We start from the raw sequence: 26,431 nt of genomic DNA on the forward strand, positions 1-26,431 counted from the left end.
TGGTCCTGCTTTGCTTAAAATCACAAGGCGACCACATGACTCCTCAGGAGGCCCTGCTCATAGCCTCATGTGGGAGAGACCACACATCTGTCTGAAACAGCTTATTTGTTGTTTATAAAACACAGATATAAGTCTATAAATGTCCAAACACGATGGGTATTCTGAGCAATTAAGGTCCAAAGTTTATTCACACAGCAGGATAAACAAAGTTTACCTGAGCGTATTTTATTTTTTTATTATGAATTTTAAATTACATAGGTAATACATGAATACATCCTCCTTGTAAAAAGTAAAAAATTTCCGATAAGGCTAAATGAAGTCAGTTTTGAGAATGACACCACCCTCCGCCCCCTCGGTCTCCTCCCTGGCAGATTCATGCTGCTTTCATTCATTCTGTTTCCAATCCTCAGCCCTGGATATGTTATCCCAAAAAATGACATTTCAGAGTGTCTCATGAGCTAACGCACACTGAGGCCATAAATACATTTCGTTGTGCAAATAGAATGCTAAACAATGAGCCTGAGGATTTCTGGGGGGTGGGGGGAGATAAACAAAAACAACACTCAACCACCACTCTGTAAAGGTAAACAGGTAAATCAGACTAAAATTGGGAAGTGTTCTCCTTCTTGTAATTCATAATTCTGTCTGGAACTCTGCCTCTCCCTTTCAACATCATTTTGTCAGGATAGACATAAACCGTGCCAAAGGCCTGGCTGTCCGGAGCCGTCTCAATAACCCCTTCTAGGTTGATGTGGTGCACACCAAAAGGATCCTCAGAGTAGCCACCATCATGAGTGTGACCGGCGAAGAAACACACCACACACTTGTGAGACCAAATTACTGCCAGGGCATCTCTGTAATTCCAGGCCAGGCACACACTGTCAGAGGCCTCTGGGTAAATGGGAAGATGGCCTGTTAGTTAAAGAGAAGAAAAGTTATGAGCCAATTAAGAAATATCTCTTTCATCAAAACAAATGGCTAAAAACTAGTACTTGGAAAAAAAAGAAAGGAGGGGGGTATTGCTACTTATTTCCAATAGACTAAGACCACAGAGAATCCATGTACGTGAAGAACTAGATCATCTACAGCCTCATCTCTGCGGCGTAGAGGGGGAGACAGTCCACGCACCCGGGAGAGGCCTCCATTTGGGCAGAACCCCTGAGATCCCTACAGCCTACAGCATCCGAAGAGGCACGAGTGTCGGGAAAAACCGAGGCAGGCCCATGCAGAACGGCCCGCAAGGGTGGCCAGAAGCCAGGCAGATGCCATGCTGGAGTCCAGTCTCTTACACAGAAAGAGAGACCCCTAATTTAAGAACAGTGTAGGGATGAGTCATGGGTTATATGTCATTCATACAGACAGTGCTTTAAAACTGATTCATGCTGCTATAAACACCTCCATGAGATCACATAGCCAGAGCCATTTTACAGATGAGAAAAGTGAGGTAAAGCAGGGAATATTTATCCTAGGTCCTGCAGGAGATACATGGAAGGAGAGCCGGGAGAATTTCGAATTCCTGACGCCAAGACACACAGGCGGTCATGTCATGTATCACTCTGGAGCACAGGCACAAAAGCTCACTCAGCTTTGCTTCTTCCCCTTAAATCACTTTCCTGTTTTGTTACTATAAACGGTTATTTTTATTCTAAATTTTTATTATGAATATTTTTATTCTGTTTAATACCTATCAGTTTGTAATACATTTTAAAAAGGGGGGTGTTAACAGATTCCTAAAGAGTCAAAAGAGTCAGAAGAACTTATGAGTGAGCGTGGGCACACGGGTGGGCACAGGCGCGCACACACACACCCCACGGGTGTGTGCACACACAACCACTCCTGAAGCCATGATGAGGTCTCAGAGTCCACAGAGGCTGGTGACTCTCCAGATTGAGGCATGACTCTGGACTCCTCTGACACAGTGACCTGCTCCCCGTCCTTGAAATGCTGGACTGCCAGGACACCACCAGTCCCCCTTGTTTCCCTCCAACCTCGATGACCATGAATTATCACTCCCCTTGGTGGGCTGCTCATCTCCCCACTCCCTACTAGGAGGGCCTCAATGCTTGGTCCCTGGGCTGTGCTTCTCTGTTTACACCTAATGTGACCTAGTAATTATACCATCTCCAATGTCTCTGGCATTCTTTCCCCTCCCACGTGTTTATACCCAGCCCAGACTTTCACTCTGCATTTCAGCCTCAAACATCCAAACTGCTTACTTGATGTCTCCAATGATGCCTAACAGGCATCTGAAACTTAACCTTTTCACAGCCGAACTTTTGGACTCCCCACCCCACATCCCCTCTTGCTGCAACAAATAGCAGGGCCAGCCTTCTAACTGCATGGCCCAAACCCCAGAGGCAGAGGCAAAATGACCTCTCAATACCCAAAATGGAAGTCAAAGAGCAAAGGAGAACAACAACAACAACAAAAATTGCTATTAGCCATTTAAAACTTTGCTATAAAAAAACTGTGATCAAGGGTTTGTTCATCAGGTGTCTGAGCTTACAGTGAAGGGAGTATGAATATAGGACACGGCTAACATCCACAGGGGGCATAAAAGGAAATGGGAGAAATCCAGGACAGGGTGGGAAAGGAGATGGGGTGGACGCCAGTCTCAGCCAAAAGCAGGAACTACTGACAGGACTGTGTCATTTATCTCAGTCTCCTGAGCTTCAGGATGAAAGGGTTGACGGTATGACCCGTAGGTCCCTCTCAGCTCCAGTATTCTCTGAAGCGACCAAACAGCAGACATAAGTGAAGTGTCCCGATTTTTAAGACCACCTACTGAAGAGCCAATGTCACATCATCCCAATAACCCCAGGGCACCCTGTTTTCTCTGAGCCTCAGATGACACTTGGTACTCCCATGGCAGCACAGACACTCCCACTCCACCTACACATTTTCTCCACTTCGGTGAAAGAGTCACGACTATTTATGGAGGTGTACTTTTAGATCATCAGCTATCAGAATAGCTTGTCATCTTCAAGGGGTTTTCATGTTCCTAATTCCATTTGGTGCAATCCAGAGAAAAACAGTAGCTTATAAATTCAAACACTTACCCAGACTCACACAGTGCACAGAAACAAATGCATACAGAACAGTCCCCTGCCCTTGGGACCCCAGGCACAGGCAGTTCAGCCATTATGCCACATCAATTCTACACCTAGGATCTAAACTCCATGCCCAAACCAAGTACACCAGCCACACTGCAAATCCAGAATTCAGTTCTCCATGTGCGTGCATGTGGGCACACACGTGTGCACACACCCGGAGCTGAGTGTGTATTAAGCACCTCCTGATTGCCACAACCTGTGATGACAGCCCGTCTGCAAGATGATTCTAGGTGGAAATAACATCAATCTCATTTCCTCGCGGGCATGTGGCAGACAGTCCAGAACTGAAGTACCCACTGCCAGCAGCGTCTCTAATGCTCATGCCATTACCAGCTCTGGTTCCACCAGACAGCTGAGGCCTCTGGCTGGTGGCCACTGTGCTGAGCAGCAGGTCTCCTGAGGCTGAGGTCTGGAATGGGGCCTGGCCTGAATTTCTCACTCACATGTTATAGTCGACCCATGAACAAAGGTTTGAACTCCGTGGGTCCACTTATCCACATGATTTTACAGTAAATACAATGAATGCATTTTCTCTTCCTTACAATTTTCTTAGTAACATTTTCTTTTCTCTGCCTCACTTATTTAAGAAGATAGTATACAATACACATACGAAACATGTGCCAATCAACCATCATCGGTAAGGCTTCCAACCAAGAGTAGGCCATCTGTAGTCAAGTTCCTAGGGAGTCACAAATTATCCATGGATTTTCGACTGTGGGGGGACAGTGCCCCTGACCCGCATGCTGTTCAAGGGTCAAGTGTACTACAAAAATGACCCCAGGTGCTGAAATTCTCCTTGGAAACCTAAAAGACCATCTCACAGGCACTAACAAACAGCAAGACATTTTGCCTACTTTATAGTCCTTCCCTGACTGTACACATCGATCTTATACTCAGGTTCTCCATAAAGAAAGGAAGGTATTCATCTGACAGCAACAAGACACCACAACATAAATATTATTAGGTAAACCTTCAAACCTACTTTCCCATTCTCTAAAATGCTGGCATAATCAAGTAATATAAATACTTACTCACAATCACCACCTTTTCCTGGTTTGTGTCAGAGAACGTAAGAACTTCATTCAACCAGTTAAGCTGCTCTTGGCTGAATCCTCCATTAAACTGGACAAACTGGGGCTCAGAGAGTCCTGAAATGAACGCAGTACATCAGACACATCAGCTCTTGCCTCCTCTGGGCATGCACACTTGGCTAACATGGGGACACTTGTACTTTTCTGTAGGAAAATGTGGCAGCACTTGACTTAAATAGGAAATGACAAGAATTGAGAGCAACGTACAGATAAATTGCCCGTATCCCACTTGTCTGCTAACCTTGCTAGCTCCATGTTACACTGAACACCAAACACAGGCTCCTGACTGTGCCTACGGAGACAGTCACCTTGCACCCCATTGGCCATGTCCTGTGTCCTTTAATGATGCCTGGGTGTCACTGTACTCAGCACCTTTCCATCTGTCCCCCTCTCTCCTGAACACTTCGCCCATCCCGGACTTCCCAAGGACAACCTCGATGTCCTTCCAAGCATTTAAGTTTCTGCTTCAATGTTGTTCCTCCCTGGAGAGGCCACCTCTGACCAGCTAAGCTAAAACACTATCCTGAGTCCTTATCTTTAACATTACACATAATTTTCCTGGCAGCATTTATTGCTGCAGACATAATTCTGTTTGTTTTTGGTTTGTCCTGCCCACCTACTTCTCTTGCTTCCTCCACTCCACCCATCCCATTACAACAAAACAAAACAAAACTAAAAAAAAACCCATACACAAAGGTGACACTGTCAGCATTACTTCTGGCTCTGAAGAGCTAGCCCTGGAAAAAGGGACTGGCCCAGAGCAGGCTTTCAGATACCCGTTAAATGAATGAATCTTGAACCAGCTGCAACCAATCCATGCGCCGTGAGGCCTGTGAGAAATCCTGCCCCTGAACGACAGCGACAATATACTTTTACCTTAATCATCCATCTTCCTGCTGAATAAAAGGTAGCTGAAGAATGTAAAGACAATGTATTAGATTCTCAGCTCAAAGGAATAATTCACCTTGCGGACTATTCAACTCCGAATTTGGATTGTGCTCCCTCAGTATCTTCAGACACTGCTGGTATTTTGGAGAGGACTGATCCACACCTAAGACGCTCAAGTCGTAAGCATCCAGTAAAATGAACCGGAAGTGAGGGAACGGGACAAAGTGATAGGCATAGTAATCCTCCGAAGGCACAGTCTCAGGGTGATGCACAATCTGGTCTTCTAAAAACTTTGTGTTAAGTTTAGAATTCGTCAGGTAGTTTCTGCTGAAGTTATAGAACTCATGGTTCCCCCACGTGTGGTGAACCGGGACTTTAAGCATCTGGAAAGTGTTCATAACAAGTTCTAGTGATTTCTCGGAGGCTTTATACTGTGCGTTATATCCATCAATGATATCTCCAAGCTGAAGCACACAGCGGGGCAGGCGGCCCTCTGTATTCCAGTGTTCGATGGCACCCCGCAAGTGAAGAAGACTATGTCTGTAGTACCTCCGCCTGTTTCCTTGGAAATTATAGCCATCTTCTAAATCAGCATATTGAATGTCTGCTATTACCCCAAAGGAGAAGAGAAGTTCCGAATTCTCACTCAGGGTTCCAGGCTTATCGTCCATAACCTCCAAACAGCTTTCTAGATAAATGAGATAAAGGAAAAAAACGTTACTATGCTATAAACATTTTACTTTTCCAAATGGGCCGAAGAGGATGGTAAAGTATTAATAATAAAGAGAGAAGCACATGAGCCTTCAAGTCCAATTGTCCTGGAGACAAAGTACCAAGTCCTTTAAACAGTTTAGTCCTCTCCTCTGTAAAATAACCTCTATTCTTCAGAAGAGAAATAATTTACAAAAAAAGGTATTATCCTATTATTGAAAAGGCATTCTAAATCCAGGAAAGTCAACCTCACATCTGGTAGAACTTGTGATTTTTAAGAAATCTACACTAGTTTTTTTACACATACACACAGTACTTTCTTCCACAAACACAAAAAATAATTCTATCACCTCAGGATTCTCTTTATAGAAAGCTACATATTACACTTGTTCATTGTACTTTGGCTAGGTTCCTGCTACAGGTTATTTTGTGTCAGGCTGGATCTTTTCTCTTCTTTGGTGTGTAGGTTGCTTGAAAGAACTTGCTCATATTTTCTATCTGGAATAACAGGGGGAAGAGATGAAGAAAGGAGAGGAATCATTTTAAATAAAGAAACAAAATCCGGCACAAAAACTAGCTATAATATTGATGTGATGATCTTCATTTCTGAGAAATGGTTCCTGGTTATTCAACAGCTGGATTCGAATTTGAACCAGCTTTTTTTTTTAACATGAATATTAACTACCCTCACAACCAAAATGGAAAATACATCATCATCTTTTCTTCTCATATGTGATCTGTGCCCTGCCACACTAGCCGAGAACAAAGGAGTTAGACCTGAAAATCTATTATTTTATTAGATTATTTACAATCTAAATTTATAACCATTTGTAATGCCTTAAAAGAGCCAAAACCACTAAGAATTAAATTAAAAACCAAAGGCCATGACCCTAAAGAGTCAACTACTCTTACTATAAAGTCTATGGCAATAGACTGCACCATGGCATCTAAGTTTATTAAAGCTCCTTGTTTCTAAAACAACTTCATGTGGAATTTCTAAAATTACTTTCAGACTCCTGGTCTCCAGCGAACCCTACAGCTACTGAGTTCTCTTTAATCATCCGCAGAAGTGTGAAATCCTAGCTGACAGAGGGCTGCTGTCCGAGGTGGGGGTGACAACTCCACAGTCCATAAGGGAGCCAGACTTCAATTTGAGAATCAGAGGTCTCTTTTCATTCCAAAATCACTGTCACTAAAGGACACACATTCTATGTGATCCACCCAATTACTTTCCTTTCTTCCTTAATTGGATTGTGTAGAACTAGCCCTAACTCAGGTATAAAGCAGCACTAGAAAAAGGCTGGAAATCCTGAAGAGCAGCTTGGTGTTCTAACACTTTTTTTTTTCATTTGCTCGTTTCCTTCTGCAGTCCCCATCCGAAAACCCCAGTAGATACCAGGCCAGCTATTATGTGTGCAGGGTGGGTGAGATCATCTGATTTGAAGGGTGGAGAACTCAGATACATTAAACATCAAATTCATCTAAGTTAGATGAAAATCTATAGTCGTATTTGGTTTCAAATATTTGTGATTCAAAATACAGATTAGTAGGAGAATCCAAACAGAAGATAACTGGGTACATGTTATCACTGGAACATGATTACCAGAGCTTAAGAGAAAGCGGATTCTGGGGAGGCTTTTATCCCTTGCCAGATGTGCTTGTTTTTGTCTTTAAACTCAGAGGCTGTAGGGACGCCTGGGTGGCTCAGTGGCTGAGCATCTGCCTTCATTCAGCTCAGGTCATGATCTCGGAGTCCAGGCATTGAGTCCAACGTAGGGCTCCCCATGGGGAGCCTGCTTCTCCCTCTGCCTATGTCTCTGCCTCTCTGTGTCTCTCATGAATAAATAAATCTTTAAAAATAAATAAATAAACAAACTCAGAGGCTGTAAGGTGATGATCTGTATGGCGGATCTCCCAGAGGGAACTTTTAGTGATCTTCTAGGAGAAGCCATTATTTTTGCCTGCCTAGTTAGTATTCATTTCCTATTCTTCTGGTAATAGCAGCCCTAGTCCCTCTAGGCATCCACACAAATCCCTGCATTGCTGCATGTGCTATGACCTTTACCCCCTGGCTGTGCACGTGTCTGAAAAGCACACACATGACCCCAGCCTGGCCTGTAAGTGCCCAGTTTCCCTCTGATCAGTTGGGAGTAAGCATATACCCTGAGCTTTAGCGCAGGGGCTTTTGCTGCAACCACATCTGTGAAGCTGACGATGAAGGCCGGAGCTGCTGGGGAAGGTTACCTGAGAAGAAGTCCAACCTGGAAGGAAGCACATTTGAATGATGCAAAGAAGTCAAGTCCTGGAAACATCAGTTGAATACTGGGATCCACCTGTTCCTGCTAGAACTACTCTTGGTCATTCAATTCCATCAGCCATTACATTCTCCTCTGAGGGCTCAGTTGGTTAAGTGTCCGATTCTTGGTTCAACTCAGGTCATGATCTCAGGAGCCCCCCTCGGCGTTCAGCACAGAGCTCGCTTAGGATTCTCTCTCCCTCTCTCTCTCTGCCCCTCCCACCCTCATGCTCATGTGTGCACGCTCACACACTCTCTCTCCCTCTCTCAAATAAATAAATAAATAAATAATAAATATATAAATAAATTTTCCTCTGAATCTAGTCAAATTGAACTGGCTCTAAGATTCCTGTCATGTGGGATCCCTGGGTGGCGCAGCGGTTTGGCGCCTGCCTTTGGCCCAGGGCGCGATCCTGGAGACCCGGGATCGAGTCCCACGTCGGGCTCCCGGTGCATGGAGCCTGCTTCTCCCTCTGCCTGTGTCTCTGCCTCTCTCTCTCTCTCTCTGTAGGACTATCGTAAATAAATAAATTTAAAAAAAAAAAAAAAAGATTCCTGTCATGTTATATGAAAAGTCCCATCAGATACACCTTTCACTGGAATACAGTTCAATTTAGAGAAGAAACTCAAGGGTAAACTGAGATTTGCCAACTTTTTCAAGAAAATTAAGCAATGTGCAGGGAAGCAGCGAGGGCCACACACCTCAAAACAGTAATGTGTTCTGGGGGAAGAAAAGAGATCAGAAATGTCAAAGACATATGGCAGGGAACATACAGTTTTACAAAATAAAGACATTACTTTTAAACACAAATACAAACTGATACTGCCATCTGTTAAAAGAAAGATGTGAAGCAAGCAGGAGAAGAGACAAGGCTACGTGTAAGGAAAGACTGTTAGGATCAGAAGTAAGTCAGGCGGGTCCAAAAAACCCCAGAGGGCAGGGAACTGACTAGGCATGAACTATCCACTAGTTCATGCCTTTTGTCTCTTATTGTATGGTTCTGGGAGGTGCCAGGGAGCTCAAAAAGACTGTCCTGGTGGACAGAGAGAGGAAAAAAAAAAAAAACCCCAGACACCTCCAGTGAGGAAATGCAGAATTAATAAATGTGCCAATGCCATGGGACTTTGTCAAAATACCCTGCATCCTCCACCAGATACACACACAGAGTGGGTGACTGGAGGATGACTGCTGAAGCCGATAATGGGCGCGTGAGGTTTGTGCTCTCTTGCTTTTCTGCATGTTTCTAAATGTCTATGAAGTTTTTAAAAAGTTTAGAGAAGAAAAAAAGTCTGGACAAATCAGAAGATCCAAGGAAATAATGTGCTCTTGAAAAGAAAGGAAAATCCCGAGTTTTAAGTGAGGTTTATTCTAAAAGTTTGGAGTGCACCGTTATTTGTGAAGTTACCTAGGTTTTACTCAAGAGGCAGGAGGATGGCTGCTGAAAGCTTTGAAACTGGAAGACCTGAAAGTGAACTGCAGTCCCAGGTTTTCCTAAAGGGAAATAACTCTCATGGGCACTTGTGAGATTCAACTAACATACTGTAATCTACTTTGTAAATCATATGGCACTACCTGCACATTAATTACTTTTTAATTACCTGAAAACATATCTGCCTAGTGAACCTCAAGATAACCAAAACATTTTATAGAACAAAAGAGAGTAGAAAATTTGTATGACTGACATAATTAACACACAGTGGAGCCATGAGAAAGACGAACAAAATTTTTAGATGCTCACTGCCTGAATGAGGAAGGTATTTTTATGTCTTTTTGGCAATTGGGGGAAAAACTTCTCCCAGGGCGGGGAAATAGCCACCGAAACAGGCAAGTAGGAGAACCCTCACCCACGGGAAACCTCAGGGCAGAAAAATTAGTTTGAGAAGGATCTGAAGTGCGAACCTGGGACACCTGGGGGGCTCAGTGGCTGAGCATCTGCCTTCGGCTCAGGGCGTGACCCCGGGGTCCTGGGATCCAGTCCTGCATCGCAGGGAGCCTGCTTCTCCCTCTGCCTGTGTCTCTGCCTCTCTCTGTGTCTTTCCTGAATAAATAAAAATAAAAATAAAAAAACAGAAGTGCAGAACTTCCAGAAAATCCCGGTTCAGCTCGGGAATGAAGAAATGCGGGTATCAGCAGAGTCCAGCCTGACTGTGGAGGAAGGAGCACACTCACTCGGCGAGTTATGCCGGCTGCACACCCACACGCAGTGGGGCACGCTCCCTGATAAAAGGCAGGCAGGAGCAGAATCTGAAGTCAAGGAGGAGAAGTAGAAGGGTTTTTCCTTGCCCCCGCCCCACGTGTTTTTCTGTTTTGCCAGTCCAGCGCGGAGGTGGGCAGGGCACGGGAGGCCTTAGGGGTGCAGACACCGGGATGGAAACACAGGCAAAGAGGCCGCGCGTGCACAAGCTGCAGCTTCAGCAGCCAGAGAGAAGGATGCTCTGAGCCCGCGAGGACGGCTGGGCTGTCCCCGGCCTGGCGCCAGGCGCGGTCCCGGGGAGGACGTCATCCGCACACCTGAAGCCCGGCAAGCCCGGCGCCAGAGGTGCCCCACGCTCGGCGCCGCGCTCACCGCCCCAGCCCGCCCAGGGCCACCCCTGGGAGTAAGTCCCGGACGCCGAGTGCAACGGGCCGGCCCGCACCCCAGGACCGATGCAGCGGGGGCCGCGCGGCTGGGGGTGCTGCCCGGGCGGTCCGCGCCCGCTCCCGCGCCCGAGCCCGAGCCCGCCGCAGCCTCCCGCGCCCGCCCGCGCCCGCCCGCGCCGCCCGCGCCGCCAAGCCCCCGCCCAGCCGCGGCCGGACCCGCCTCCAGCCGCGAGGAACCACCTACCGCGCGCCGGCTCCGCGGCCGCAGGCTCCCTGGCTACCGGCTGGGCGACCTCGCCACCAGCGAGCCGAGCGGAAAGAGCGGCCCCTTGCGACTTCCGGAGGAAGTGGCCGCGGCGCCGGAAGTCGGGGGGCGGGCCAGAGGAGGCGCGGTCCGCCGCGGTCATGGCGGGGCTGTGGCTGCTCCGCGGCCCCGGCGTGCGGCTTCCGGGGGCCCGACTGTGGCGGCTGCTGCCTCGCGGGCTCGGGGTCTGGGCCCCGGCCGACGGCAGCGCCGGCGTCTGGCGGAGGCAAGTCTGCGCGTGGCGGGCCTCGGAGCTCGCTGGCCGCGGCCGGGGAAGGCGGCGCGTGAGCACGGCGATGCCGCCCCCGCCGGGGTCGTCCGGCCCGGAGCCCAAGGGCCGCAGAGACCCCACGCGCCCCTCCAAGCCCGGGGTGAGTGCGGCCCTGCAGCCCTCCCTGCACCGCGGCCTGCGGCGCCCCGCCCCGCCCCGCCCCGCCCCCGCCGCCTTGCGGGCCTCCTCCGAGACCGTCCGCGGCCCGGCCGGGCGGGTCCCGCGCCCTCCTCCCCGGAGCGGAGGACGTGAGAGCCGACGGCTTCCCCACGCCGCTGCAGTCTCGGGCTTGGGTTGCAGCGCGCTCGGGCGCCCGCTCCTCCCCAGATGCCCCCAAGATAGGGTTCGCGTTCTCCGCGGAGGCCTCGGCCTCGCGTCGCCGGGATTGAGGCTCGGAGCATGTTTAGTTCTGTCGCTTGAACCCCCTTGAGAGGGTCGCCGCGTGGGTTGAAATGGAGCAGGACGAGATGCGCGTCGTGGTTGCGTGCAGGATAGGCCATCTAACACATCTTTCTCAGGTTCTGGTTCCGACCCCAGGAGAACTTGACAGCTGAGAGGGGTGGGCTTCAGAAGCGGGGGCGCGGGCGAGGGGAGGTTCACGAAGGAGGCCCAGGAGGTGGACATGTACCCCGGGACTGGAAAAAGAGTGCAAACAAGTAATTTGCGAGGAGCTCCGTTTCTGCTTTGGCTCTGTTATTTCTGGAAGCCAGAGTTGGGTCAAACCGAATTTTCTTTGTTTTGTGTTCCTAGTTACCAGTCAGCACAGTCACCTAAGTAACGGGTTTTGAAATCAGCAGATGGCAGTCGGGGTCGCACGGAGGGAACAGTCGTGAGGATTGAGCTTTGGGTCTCATTCACCTGGAATGCACTTACGGAGTTTCCCTTTGGAAATGAATGCCTCGGTGATTGTGATCACCGCGGTGCAAAGTGCCTCCAGACTGGGTACTTCCTCCCCCCAGAGGAACAGGAGACCTTCTGTATATTTAACAGGATCAGGACTTGTATTCGTGTCTATGAAAGACCACCATAGTGAATTCAGTGTGGTTGAATGTTTGCATCTTACAAATATATATCTTTATTTGAAATCTCTGCCCCAGTAGCCTGTTTCCTGGAAGTCTTTGGCATTCACGTTTGCAATTGGTGGAGCTTTACTGGCCGGAATGAAGTACTTCAAGAAGGAAAAGACACGGAGTAAGTAGACATTCTCTGGTTAGCTCTGAATAAAGTTCTTCTTTTCTAGCATCTTTTGTTTTTAGACTTCTTATCTTTAGATAATTTGATAGGAGCAGAATAGTTTTAAAGATGGCCTACAGAGTTCCTGTGTATCTTTCGCCCAGCTTCCCGGTTAACAAATTATATAACCATGCATGGCTCATTTGTTTAAAGTAGGTGCAATACTATTCACTATTCACTTGATTTCGAAGTCATCTGTTTTTTTCATTTCATTTGATCAGGTCCAGGACCTAGTCCAAGATACCACCATCTAACAGAATGAAAAGACTTGTGGACAGGCTTGGATGTGGGTGATTGGAAGCCCAGAGGGTACAAAGATGATTGAGGCATAGTCCAGCCATCGAGGTGCATATTACAGGGAAGCAGACACAGGAGTAAAAGATTTCACGAGGGCCAAAGAAGGGCCAACCTGCACTGCAGACCACGGAGTATCGGCAGAGGCCAGAGGCTGACCATGGATGATGGACAGATAGGGAGAACCTGGTCAGGGGGTGCCAGGAACTGCTCCAGATTAGCATGGGAAGTGTTTAGAAATTGTTTGCATGCACGTTATATTTTAGTGAATATTCCAGGCTTTTAAGATTTGGTTTAGAAGTTTCCAGTAAACCTTTAAAATATCACTTCAATCTGTCATGGTTCTTTAGAGTCAATTTTGATGCCATGATACAAAGGATGTTTTTAAATCCATGAAAATTTAAAAAAAATTTTTTTTCTTAATAAATTATATACGTGAGAATTCATAGGTTTTAGAATCGTAGCATTATAAGATCCATATCAACATATGATGTTGATTTTGTGTAACAATCATTTATTATGCGATTTTCATATTCTAATAAGAAATTAAGATCCTACAGTTTCAGAAAGAAACAAATCTGAGAAACTAGGACTGTAGTGGCAGAGACAGTTCTAGGATATGCAAGCTTTTGAGTTCAGTTTGGAATTTCGCCTGCAGTAATACTTGTTTTATAAAAAATTGTTGTAAGTGCACCTGGTGGGTGGCTCAGTGGTTGAGCATCTGCCTTCAGCTCAGGGCGTGATCCCGGGGTCCTGGGATCGAGTCCCACATCATTCCCCACAGGGAGCCTGCTTCTCCCTTTGCCTATGTCTCTGCCTCTCTCTGTGTCGCTCATGAATAAAGTCTTTAAAAAATTATTATAAAACTACTAAAAGTATTTCTAAATCATTTTAGAGTCTTTGCTGACATGCTGTCTCATCATCTCTAAATACTTCACTGTGTACTTTTTATGACCAAGTATGTTCACCAACATAATCATAATGTAGCCATCAAAATCAGAAAACTAACATTGACATGTTAACTACCATTCAGTATTCAGACCTCATTCAAGTTTTGCAACTTGATGTTTTTTATCCCAGAAGGATCCGGTTCGGAAACATACCTGTACCTACTTTTCTCTGTAGTCTCCTTCAATCTGTAGCGGTTTCTCAGTCTTTATGTGACTTTCATGACCTTGAAAACTTTGAGGATTACAGGCCAGTTATTTTGTGAAATGTCCTTTAGTTTGAGTTTGATTCCTCATAACCAAGAAGGAGGATTCTTCATGATTATTAGGGAGTCAGACAAACCCACATGTGTCCTTTCAGCAGGAATCTCATAAAAGTGATGCTGTATTCTCACTGCTTCTAGTCTGGTATCATGTGATCTCATTTTGTTCCATTACTGATAATGTTCAGGTTGATCATGCGTCTGTCAGGCTTCTCTATGGAAAACATGGTTAATGTGTATTTTATGGTGTGTATTTTCATACATAAATATTCCAGTCCTCCTCAAGACTCCCCATTTATGTATGTCCTTATGGACTTGTGCTTTCCTATGCCTTCATAATCTCTTTATTTTGATGCTCAAATTGTTCCGCATTGGTCCCTGGGATCCGAGCAAGCTCCTGTTCTTTTTGACGTGTCTTCAGAGTTCTTAGTTCTTCCTTAAATCTGGCTCATCTTGGACCTCTCTGCCATAGTTCCAATACCAGCCATTTCTCCAAAAAGCCCTGTTTCCTTTTAGTGGAGGGTGATCTTTAGAAATCAGAACATGGGCTCATCACTGCTGGGTTGTGTCTGCTCCAGGGTCCTCTCCTCTCTGGGGACCCAGCTAGAAGATAGACGTATATGTACTTATAGATGCATTTACTTCTGTATCTGTATATGTTGCAGCCACAAGTTCTTATTGGCACCTTCAGTTGCTGCACAGTACTACAGCATGCATCCTGTCCATCTGTCCACCCTTCTACCTCTCTTGCCATGTGTGATTCTTATCTTTAACATGCTTATTTACTATTGATCCCTTGTGTGAGGTCCCATGGCCACTGTCCCCACCCCGGTCAGGTGCCCTCCTTGGGACCCTCGGGCTAAGACTCCTGACACCGGGTACCCACCTTGGGCCCAGACAGTCTGGTCTAGGCTGCTGCAGACTATCCCCCAGCCTATCATGGCCACGCCTGACGGCAGGACTGCGTCATTCCAGAAGAGGAAGAAATCTCTTCACCGCTTTGTTTTCTTAGTGTCCTTGCTATGTATCATAGCAAAATCAAATTCATTTGATTTTGTTCATTGTTGTATGTTTGTTTTCCTTGAAAGATTTTTTAAGCTTCTTGAAAACAGACTGTTTTCCACATTCCAGACTCATTTCCACCATTTGCCGCAACAGGCATGACTTGTAGAACTGACTGTACATCAGGCAGTTCGGTGCCTGTGGTTACACTGACTTTTGACCGTGCGTGTTTGTATCTCTTCAAGAGCTGGAGAAGGAGCGGCAGCGAAGCCTGGGAAAGCCTTTGCTCGGGGGCCCATTTTCCCTCACCACGCACACTGGAGAGCCCAAAACGGACAGAGACTATGTGGGTCAGTGGGTGTTGATTTATTTTGGTTTTACTCATTGTCCTGATGTCTGTCCAGAAGAACTAGAGAAAATGATTCAAGTCGTGGATGAAATAGGTAAGCCATCACCAACTGTAAAAAGTAAATTTACTTAATGTCACCATGCTTCTCACATTCTTGAATTACTGTCATGTCGGGTGTTGGAATCACTTGGGCTCATTGTGAGAACAAAATCTAAGCATTGCACTTGTTTGCTGCTTTGATTCCTGTGACCTTATTCTCTAGCAGAGGGAGTTGTTCTGATGCTAAATGTTAAGTTGCTTAAACATGTCGGGGAGGTTGGGTTTCTCATAGCTCTGCATTGTGTCCCTTCCTTGGATGTACATGCCCATCCCTGACACTGCCTTCATCCCTGTGACAGACAGACTAAAAAATTGGGCGTGCAGTCTGTGATATGCACTCAGTGGCATTTATTAGCACCAATGAGAAGGCAGGGTACGTCCTTCTTAAAATAGATTGTTTCAGGGGGTTCAGCCCTTATTGATAGTCTCTCTTGTCCTTGAGATACTGGGTGGGGGGGCAAACTACAAACATCAGATTGGATGAGGACACAAGATAGTCACATGTCGTGATCCAGGTAACAGGTACACACTGGTGCAGGTGTTTGGTAAGATAATTACCTGGTTCCACCACAGACACCGTGTACATCTGCTCCTCCTGCAGGCCATCCGATCCCCTGCCCCATCCTCTCCACTAGAATGTTAGGTGCTCCCCTGTTTCCTCAACACCTTGCTGTAACATTAACTACTCTCCTCTGTAATTGTTGATGTTCCTCTTTTCCCTAGAGTGTGAATACTGACCAATGAGAACTTTCTTTCAGATAGTATTCCAACTCTGCCAAATTTAACTCCGCTTTTCATCACTATTGACCCAGAAAGGGACACAAAGGAAGCCATCGCAAATTATGTGAAAGGTATGTCGTATTAACAATACATCTTGGGGCTCCTGGGTGGCTCGGTTGCTAATTAAGCATCTGACTCTTGATTTTGCCTCAGGTCATGATCTCAGGGTTATGAGATCGAGCCCCATTGTTGGGCTTCATGCTCAGCAGAGTCTGCTTGAAGATTCCATCTCCTTCCCTCTCCCCCCCACTCCCACTCACATGCATGTGTGCGCATGCTTTCTCTTAACAAATAAAATAAAAATCTTAATAATAATAATACTTTACATCTCTTTAAGCTCCTAGAGTTTTTGAAAGATCAACTCATTTGACCTCCATGCCTCATGAAATAGGGAGAACAAATATTATCATCAGGTTTATAGGCGAATAAAAAGGTGAGGCTGAGTTGTGACTATGGCTGATAAGCAAATAAATAAACAAGTTTCTCAATTCCTAGTGCACAGCTCTGTTTCTTTTGTCACAGGAAGGACTAGACTTGGCCTTCATATATCCACAAAGCTGACAGAACCTTGAGTACAGAGTGAGGACACATTGCTTCTAATTCCAGGTCTACCCCATTCTGTAAAATTAGGACAAACGTACATCCTGGGAGTATGTAGATTGGGAGATTAGAGACTTTATATACAGATTGAGGTCCCAACACATATTTTGTAAATCCAGAACATTTACTATGACAGACACATGTATAACTTTTCATGGAAGAATTTCTTCACGTGCAGGTTAAAACCTATGAGAAGGCACTTTAAAAAAAAAGATTAAGTTATGGTAGAATTAAGGATGAATGTTCAGGTTCTCATGACTTGGCTAAATTGTGTAGTTTCTCAGGATTCAAGTTTTTTCAGCTGAAAAATGATGAGCACAAAAATCTGTTTTGTTATAGGAGTGACAGGAACGTGGGTGCTGAAAAATCAGGAATTGGAATTCTAATTTTAATTATGGTGAAATTGATTTAGGCTATGGTCAAAGGGAGGGGTAATGAATAGTTTTATGTTTAATTTTATCATATGACACATTGTAACACGTATCTAAAGCTTTGAGGTTATTTCAGAGTATGTTTGGAGAAGGAGCTGCTGTCTCTTGTTATTTAACATATTTATTGAGCTGTAATTGATGTACAGCAGCACATATTTAAAGTGTACAGTTTATTACCTTTTGTCATATGTCTCCACTTGTGAAACCATCACCACAGCCAAAAAAAATGGATGTGTCGTCACCCCCAAGCGTTTCCCTTGCACCCCTCCTGTCCCTGGGCAACCACTGATCTGCTTTCTGTCGACATGGAATAGTTTGCATTTTCTAGTAGTTTATGCAAACAGAGTTATACACTGTATACTCTTTTTAATGGCTTTTGCTGCATAATTCTTTTGAGACTCATGCATTCTTTAGCCTGATCAGAAGCTCGCTTTCTTATTGCTGAGCAGTATTCTGTTGATGGACATTGGAGTTACTTCCAGTTCGAGGCTGCTACAAGTAGAGCTGCTGAGAGCATTCATGTACAAGTCTTTGTACGGACACATACTTTTCATTTCTCTTGAGTAAATTCATACAAGTGGATTGTTGGATCATGTAGTAGGTGCACCTTCCTGCTTTTTAAGAAAACTGACAGTTTTCCAAAGTGGTTGCACATTTTTACATTCCTGCCAGCCACATGTGAGAGCTCCAGCTCCTGCCCATCCTCACCACACTTGATGTGGTCAGCCTTTAATTTTAGCCACTTCAGTAGGTGTTCGATGGTAGATCATCGTGGATTTGATATGCTTTGTTCTAACGACCATTGGTAGTACACATCTGGGGCTCCTGGGTGGCACAGTTGGTTAAATTATCCGACTCTTGGTTTCAGCTCAGCCCTGATCTTGGGGTCATGAGATCGAGCCCCATGTTGGGCTCCATGCTCAGGGAGGAGTCTGCTCGGGTTTCTCATTCTGTCATCTGTCCCTCCCCCACTTGCTCGTTTTCTCAATAAATCTTCAGGAAAAAATATGAAGCATCTTTCCATGTACTTATTTACTATCTGTATGTCTTTGATGAGTGTCTTTTCACAACTTTTGCTCATTTCTGGGGCTATTCGTTTTACTTGTATTCCTTTATCATGCATATTCCCAATTTGAGTCTTACAGGTATATGATTAGCAGATATTTTCTCACAGTCTGTGGCTTGTCATCTCAGTCTCTTAATGTGGTTTGAAGAGCAGCTTTCAATTTGATGAAATCCAGTTTATTAGTGTGTTCTTTTATAGATAATTCTTTTGGTTTCATTTGGAAGAAATCTTTCCCCAACTGAAGGTTACAAAAGTTTATGTTTTCTTGAAGTTGTACAGTTTTTATTAGATATTTAAGGTGAATTTATGCTCATGGCATACAAGTTTAGCTGGAATTTGAACAATATCATGTTTATTTTCTAAAGCAGTAAGCAGCAGGTATAACTCATTGGGTGACAGATGATCTCCAATGTAAGTGTGTGATGTTGGCACTTGTTTGTTACCACATGTTAACCAAGTCCTAAATGTCCCCAGAGGAGGAGAGAGTTCTCATAATTCAAATGCAAAAACCCTACACTAATATTCTTCACCAGGACATACATACAGTAAATGATGATATAATCTGTACTAATTGCATTGGAATGGGGGGCGGCATTAAAAATAATTCAAGTTCATATGTAGAAAATTATTACAGTTTCAACAATATTTTTTAAAAGGTGTTGATATGCAGTGAATTTAGACTTCGTTTACTTTTCTCTCAGAGCAGAAAAGAAAAGCCATCCTACTTTTTCAGTATGGGAACAGTTTATCAATTTAGGATGAATTAGAAATGACAGTAGGCTTTTTTCTCTACCTTTGGAAGATTGGAAGAAGGTAATGCAATTAATAAGTGTTGGACTGTCATCTCTCCAGTCTGATGCATCCAGGTGTTTTAAATGACTTTAGCTCACTTACACGAATCCCAAAAACCATACAGCCATACATCAGGTGCATGCTGTGAGATTATTTTGCTAGAAAATGAGAACTATTGTTATGAGATAAGTAAATCGTGAAGCAAACATTTTTTTCAGGATACAGTGAAAAACTGCTTAATTCATGACAATATCTGTAAACTTCAGCATATGTCAGAAGTATGTCTAAGTATTTAAAAACAACTAATTTTGTTTAAAATATGGTTTAAATAACATAGAATATGTTTCCTCCAGATCTTTACAAGATCATTTTGAAAGGATCTGACTTACAAAGAACCAGCTTTGGGTTTCATTGCTTTTTCTTTACCGATTCCCTGTTCTCAGTTTCATTGATTTCTGTTCTAATTCCTTTCTGTTCACTTTGGGTTTAATTTGCTCTTCTTTCTCTAGCTTCCTAAGGAGGATAATTAGATTCCTGATTTTAGGTCTGTCTTCTGCAATATACAGATTTCAGTGCCACATGACCCCAGAAGCACTGCTTGGGCTGCGTCCCACAAAGTTTGATAAGTTTTCATTGTCACTTAGTTCAAAATACTTGTAAATTTCTCTTGAGATTTCTTATTTGACCCACATATTATTCAGAAGTGTTTCATCTCCATGTGTTTTGGGATTTTCCACTTATCTTTCTGTTACTTCTATTTTAACTCTGCTGTGGTCTGAAAGTGCACATCATATGGTTTCTGTTAGGGTCCATTTAATGGCCCAGAATGTGGCCTGTCTTGGTGACTGTGACTTCTTTATTACAAAGGAGTATTTGCATTTGTTCTGTGTGTATTTCTTTTTCCTGTGAATCACGAGGGAGTGTTCAGATACCCATTGGAAGAAAGTGGCAGCAGGAGCTGATTTATAACTGAAGTTTTTAAAATGGGGGGTGGGGTAGTTTTGCTTGCTTCTCATTTTTCACTGTGTTTCTGATTTTTTATTTAGAATTTTCTCCTAAACTGATTGGGCTGACAGGCACCAAAGAGGAGATTGATCAAGTGGCCCGAGCATACAGGGTGTACTACAGCCCTGGCCCCAAGGACGAGGATGAGGACTACATAGTAAGTAAATGTTCAGGCATCTCCCACGGGCCAGCTCTCAGGCCCCACACAATCGTACAGCTCAAATGACTGGCTTTTCAGAAATGAAAGAAAAGCTGAGATCACAAATTCCTCAGGAATTTGGGATATTTGAAAGGGCAACAAAAGTATAGTTTTTTTAAGGATGCTGGTTTAATGTACATTCACTGTTCTCGTAACCTCATTGCCTGTTTTTGTTTTTAGGTGGCCCATAAAATTATGGGAAAATACATGGCAAGTGGTACTTTAGATTTAATAGAAATGATGCTTAGATACCATGTTGGAAATAAAGAGAAGCCATTGTTTGGGGGCAAAGCTTATTTGGGTTCAAAACATCGTGTAGGTTCTCCACATGTCCCAGGGAGGAGGCAGAAGAAGTAGTGTGAGGCCATGGGGAATGTGGGGAACTGCATTTTTGGAATGGATAAGAATTCTGAAAAGCAAGAGAAAAGATTGAAAGCTATTAGAAGATAAACTTTCCATAAGGTTTATTTTTCTAGGAACTCGATGCTTTGCACAATTATGTGTTTATGTTTGCTTTCGGATGATGAAGGACAGCGAGGAGGTTGTGTTTACATGGAAGAGTTGCCGTGGCATTCACCAGCACTCCCTCTCCAGCCTCTCCCCTGGGAGGATGTCCCCCTTGCCTTGTTCCTTCTCTTACCTGTGCTGTCACCGTGAAACACCAGCAGAGGGCATCAGGACCACCCCGCCCACCCAGTTTTCTTCTCAATCTGGACATTTCTTCCTGTCCATTAATAGTTGGCCTTGCAGTAGTACTTTCGTATCTTCCCTGTCAGGCTCTGGTTTCTCTGTAACATTGGTTGGGCAAAGCGATTAATCATAAGAGTCTATCAGATGCTCAACGATACTGTCAGCTGGCCTTCATGTGCTGGTAAAATACTTGGAAACACTGGGTTGTGTGGTCTACCTTGACTGGTTGGTCTTGACTCAGCCAGAGCACATCATTTTCATGGTTTCTGCCTGTAACCAGCAGTGACAGCTAGGTGCCCTGAGATCATAACCATGAACATGCATTTGGGTGCTGAGATTTGTATTCAGTCATAAGATAGTCCTGCACAGAATCCAGAATACAAAGATTAACTTTTTCATTTTAAAAATTAGAATGCAGATATTTAAGTCTTAAAGACGACTTCTTGTACCCTCTAGAATGCATCCTGGACCCCACTTTGAGGCCTACTGGTCTATTGCCCTAAGAATTTGACCTTTGATAAGAACCAGTGAATCGTACACCTGAAGCTAATATAACACTGTATGTTATTAACTGCACTGGAATTAAAATACCAAGGAAGAACCAGTGAGATCGTTGCTATACGTTTGCTAAATCAACCAGTAGGGGGAGGTGCTCTCCAGCTTAGGATTCTCATTGGTACTGGCGCCTTCTGTGCCGTGAGGCCACAGATCTTCATCCACAAATGGTGTGAGAAGCTTCTGTCAAGATCTAAGGACCTATAGGGAGTGAGGGAGTTCCATAGGGTTGAGATCTCCATAACAGCAGAAGGGAGGCTTCTGGCTTTCGAGTGCCCGTGGAGTCTTCAGACTGATAGTACGTGCAAAGGGGGCATGCCAGACACTTAGGATTCCGTTGGAAGCTGAGCATGCATGTCACTACCATATGTATATATATGGCATATATATGTGTGTGTATATATACATGTGTGTATATATATTTATACACACACACACACACGCTATTACTTTAGTCTGTGTTATACACAATTTGGGACGCTTGGGTGGCTCAATCAGTTAAATGTCCAAATGTCTTGATTGCAGCTCAGATCATGATCTCAGGATCCACTGAGTGTGGAGCTGCTCAAGATTCTTTCCCTCTGTGTCCCCCATGCTCTCTCATGAAAGAAAAAGAAAAGCACTACAACTGGCTTTCAAACCCAAGAAAAGATGTTCAGTTCCACTCAAAATGAAAGAATGGAAATTATACAATGTGATGCCACTTTCAGAAATCTGTTCTGACCAGCAGAGGTCAGAAGTTTGAAATACACTGTCAAAATCGAATTTGGGAAAAGAGGGGATCCACTCTTGGAGTGAATTTGGAAGAGCAGGCATTCCTGTGCACATGGATATTAGGAATTAACTGATCCACACTCTTCGGGGAGTGGTTTGTCACATTTCAAGTGCAGTACCTTTTACATTAGAGATTCTGCTTTGGGGAATTTTTTTCTACACCCATATCCTACAGCATCATTCTTAGAGAAGACTGAACACCAGGCAACCGTTTTTTTTTTTTTAAAGCTGCTGTGTACGTACTGCTGAGGAATGGAGTCCAGTATCCTGTAAAACGAGAAAGCAGCTACAGTATATCGTTACTTCCATGCTTGCAGTGAGAGAAGCAGGCGGCACACACACACACTAATAAATGCAGGCAGTTACTCTGGAAGAATCCAGAAGGAGCTGGTGACAGTGGCCTTCTCCAAGGAGAACAGGGGGACTCTGGGTTTCTAGAAGGAGTGCCAGATTTCCACTGCATAAGTTTACTGTATATTCTTGTGCTCACTTTTATGTATACATGTTACCTTTTCAAAAACATAAGAAGCATATATATGTGTCTAGAAAACTCACACATTAGAAGAGCCACACTGCTGGTCCACAGTAGAAGCAGCAGATTGTGACAGACCCAGGTTCTAGGCTGAGGTCCGGCACTTACTAATGATAAGCTCACTCTCAAGCCCTTTTGATTGTTTGCATAGGACTAGGATACCTGGCTCCAGGACTAAGGTGGCATGTGAAAGAGCTTGTGCGTCATGCTAGCTTCCTTTTTCCATCTGAGAGACACTAGAGCTTCAAAGCACACTGTCTTAGAAATACACAATCGTTCGCTCTGCCCACAAGCCAGCCAAACGTCGAGATGTGACCACTGACAAGTTTGGCAGATATGGATAGAACAATATTTTCATTATGTATTAGAACGTAATTTATATTAAGAACACTCGTAAAAAAAAATCCACTGGAATTCTAGTGGAATTTCAAGGGAGAGAGAGAGAATAGGAAAAAGTAGGGAGAGAGGTGCAAGCTACAGGGTAAGGCTTGAAGAGCAAGCCAAAGACTCCGTTGAGACTCCATCAGATGTGTGGAGAATCGTGGGTCCCCTGTCCTGCTCCTGCTGTACGTTATTCTAAGACACATGAAATCACCAGCTGTCTGAGCACATTCCTTCCCTATGTGCGCAGGCAAGTGGTTCTTTCCATTTGCTACCTCTTTATGAATGTGTGTATATAAAGAAGTAATAACCTCACAGACCTATAATGTGTGGCGGGCAGCTTTGGGGGGTGTCGCCAGCTTGGTATGTGTGATCACATTTCTGTCTTCCTTTTTGTCTTGCCAAATAGCAATCAAGCCTGAAATAAATTCCAAGGACTCTAGGCGCCAAGTCTTCTCATTTAAAATTGGATTTGGTAGAAGCACATAAATTAAAAAATTGATGACTAATCTAAGCCTCAGAGTTAGGAATGTTTTCAGAACTCTGCCTGGAAAATAGATAATAAATTGACTCCTCGGAGGGGTAGCATTTACAGCCTGAGGAGTTAGTTTCCAGATGATCTGCTTCTGATAGGATCATTCAGCATAGTGTATACGAATTTCTTAGGGGAGAAAAACCCTTGTTTCCACATTTCCCTTTGAATCACTGATATCAAGACTAAACACTGTGCTAGAATTTATATACTTAACAGCAGTAGTTAGTTTTCTGTATTCTTCTCAATAAAAAGTGGTCAGCAGCATTTAGGAGTAAGGAGCTGCAGGTTCTTCCTAAAGCAGCAGCCATGTCTTAGGAGCAGAGTCAGAGATTGTGTGGATGCGCATGTTACGGGTGGAACCAAAAGAATCCCAGACTCTTCCTTGTGTTTAGAGCAGTAGTCATTGCGGAGTTCTGGAACACAGAAGACTTTGGATAGTTGTCACCATGAATTTATTATAACAGGCTTAGACCCATTCTGTAAACGACAGGTGTAACAAAGGTTGTTTAAGCATTCATGTGAAATTCTCTTCTCCTGCAGCGTTCACTCAGTCACATAAGCAGCATGTTTGGTAATCTTATTGTCCTTTCTCTCCCTCCCCCCACCTCTTACTCTGCAGGTGGATCACACAATAATAATGTACTTGATTGGACCAGATGGCCAGTTCCTAGATTATTTTGGCCAGAACAAGAAGAATGCCGAAATCGCTGGTTGCATTGCCGCGCACATGAGAGAGCACAGAAGGAAGAGCTAGCCAGCGTGGAGGCGGCAGCGGCAGGATTCTCTTGCGGAAGAGGAAAAAGGCTTTATCTCCCATAGGAGCCAAAATATATAGAGACACACACATGTATATGCAACCTACAGAATGGCCTTCATACCACAAGAGCATCTTTATTTTGGGCGGGGCAGGTTACCCTTGGGTTCAGCCAAGAGAGTTCTTGGAACTGTAAAGATTCCAACGACATAGTCACCTGGGACCAGAGGACCAAGTTAACGTGAAGCCAGCAGAGTGGACCTCAGGAAAGCAGGGGGCCGGCAGGTGCATTTCCCCACGTCAGCAGGGCCCTTAGGTCAGCGTTGCTGGTGTCCTGGACCCTCGTTGTCCAGCTTGTGGGGCTGATTTTCCAGGAAGAGTGTAATTTCCATAGTGCCTTCACTTCCCTGCTTCGAGTTCTTGGGGGCTGCTAACAGTCAAATCAGGCTCTTGGACGTTCAGTTAATCTTTAGACTTGAAAACGCATGTGTATATGGTCTTCAGTGTTTACAGATGTCACGGTCAGGTTTTCATTGTGTTCATCAGCACCTGCTGAGTATACTAATGAAGAGGAAATTTGGGGAAAAACCAATAGATCAGCTTCTGTAGGGATCTTTTATATGATTTTTCTTTAAATATGCCGGGTTTTCGCGACCTACCAAATGGATGGAAGGGAATGTGGATCATGACTGTGACACAGGGCACTTCTCTGCCTAGAAGGGTGGCAGTGGGTGTGAAATAAAGGTGTGTTCAGTTTTGCAAGCATGACCTTTACCGTGGCTGAATCGTGGGTGCACATGGCAGCACACAGCCCTCGAAGAGAGACCTACGGCCTCAGGGGACCCCTTGGGTGCTTGTGAAAGCCCACGTTCCGGGCCAGAGCCAGATTCGTGGAGTCCGGGGTGGGATGCAGGCCCCTGCACTCGTAAGCAACCTGTAGGTGCCTCAGACCAGGCCTGGGAAGCTTTGTGGGGAAGCAAGTTCTCGATCTGGGCAAGGGAAACCGTGGCCCACCTTGTGGTGTGACCTTCACAGTGCTGTGCACACAGCCTTTCAGGAAAGTGACTGTCGAGTGTTGGGATGAATCTTTTGTGAGTAACCTTCCCTTGATGTCTGTGTTTGACGGTCACCTTTTTCCACCCAAAGCTGCCACCCAGGGCGAAGTTCTCTGGAAGTTTTCAGTAAATCCTAATGCAACAGGTCTCATCTCTAGTCCGACAACAGGCTCTTGCCCATCACTTGGGTTTGACAGGCACAGGATACAGGCTTATCTTGGCTTTTAAACTCTCAGTACTCCCAGTAAACCTACCAAAAATACATCAGTGTACATGAAAAGAAAAACCATCAATTCTGCAGTGGCCATGGGCTGGTCTGTGTCCCCCCAGGAGTTGTACAGTGCTGAGCCCCAGTGCCTCAGGGTGTGAACTCTCTTGGGGGAGAGAGTGTTTTCAGACTTAAGGGAGTTAAAATGAGGCCCTCGCCCAGTCTTGCTGGTGTCCCTGAGGATGACACAGACCACCTCCACCAGAACCCACCCCCGCCGACACCTCGCCCTGGGACTTCGAGGCTCCAGTGCTGTAGGAGGAGGGGCATATGTTAAGCCCCCAGTGTGCGGGGTTTTGTTCCAGAACCCTGGAGAAACACCACAGTGGCTCTTCTCTTTCCTCAGGCAGGCTCCTTGAGAAACAACCACGACATCACCTTTGCTAGGGATCGTGTCAAGGCGAGGGATTCACCAAAGGACACAAAAGATACCAAATGGAGGTGCCTGGGGGCCCTGTTGGTTGAGCATCCAATTCTTGATTTCCGCTCAGGTGTCCATCTCAGCAGTGTGAGTTCAAGCCCCGTGCTGGGCTCCATTCTGGGTATGGAGTCTACTTTAAAAAGACCAAAAA

At 45.0% G+C, this 26,431-nt stretch overlaps 2 protein-coding genes across 4 annotated transcripts; one reads left to right on the forward strand and one right to left on the reverse strand.

Annotated features, from left to right (window-relative positions):
• Positions 1-209: 209 nt before the first annotated feature.
• On the reverse strand, positions 210-11,087 carry ADPRM (ADP-ribose/CDP-alcohol diphosphatase, manganese dependent). Of its 3 annotated transcripts, XM_055305025.1 has the most exons (5): positions 10,925-10,984; positions 10,000-10,138; positions 5,169-5,780; positions 4,145-4,261; positions 210-912 (listed from the first exon to the last, which is right to left on the reverse strand). In XM_055305025.1, the coding sequence occupies exons 3-5, from the start codon at positions 5,761-5,763 to the stop codon at positions 602-604; spliced, it is 1,023 nt and encodes a 340-aa protein (XP_055161000.1). In that variant the 5' UTR covers positions 5,764-5,780; positions 10,000-10,138; positions 10,925-10,984; the 3' UTR covers positions 210-601. The 3 variants fall into 3 exon arrangements, with proteins under 3 accessions (XP_055161000.1, XP_055160999.1, XP_055161001.1); XM_055305024.1 differs by lacking the exon at positions 10,000-10,138 and having other exon boundaries at positions 10,925-11,087; XM_055305026.1 differs by lacking the exon at positions 10,000-10,138 and having other exon boundaries at positions 812-912; positions 4,149-4,261; positions 10,925-11,087.
• LOC129496756 (protein SCO1 homolog, mitochondrial) lies at positions 11,086-25,298 on the forward strand. Its single transcript, XM_055305027.1, has 6 exons — positions 11,086-11,355; positions 12,356-12,446; positions 15,240-15,437; positions 16,201-16,293; positions 20,158-20,273; positions 24,402-25,298. The coding sequence occupies exons 1-6, from the start codon at positions 11,086-11,088 to the stop codon at positions 24,534-24,536; spliced, it is 903 nt and encodes a 300-aa protein (XP_055161002.1). The 3' UTR covers positions 24,537-25,298.
• Positions 25,299-26,431: the final 1,133 nt, after the last annotated feature.

This window comes from Nyctereutes procyonoides, unplaced genomic scaffold, assembly GCF_905146905.1.
Source record: "Nyctereutes procyonoides isolate TBG_1078 unplaced genomic scaffold, NYPRO_anot_genome, whole genome shotgun sequence".
Lineage (NCBI taxonomy): Eukaryota > Metazoa > Chordata > Mammalia > Carnivora > Canidae > Nyctereutes > Nyctereutes procyonoides.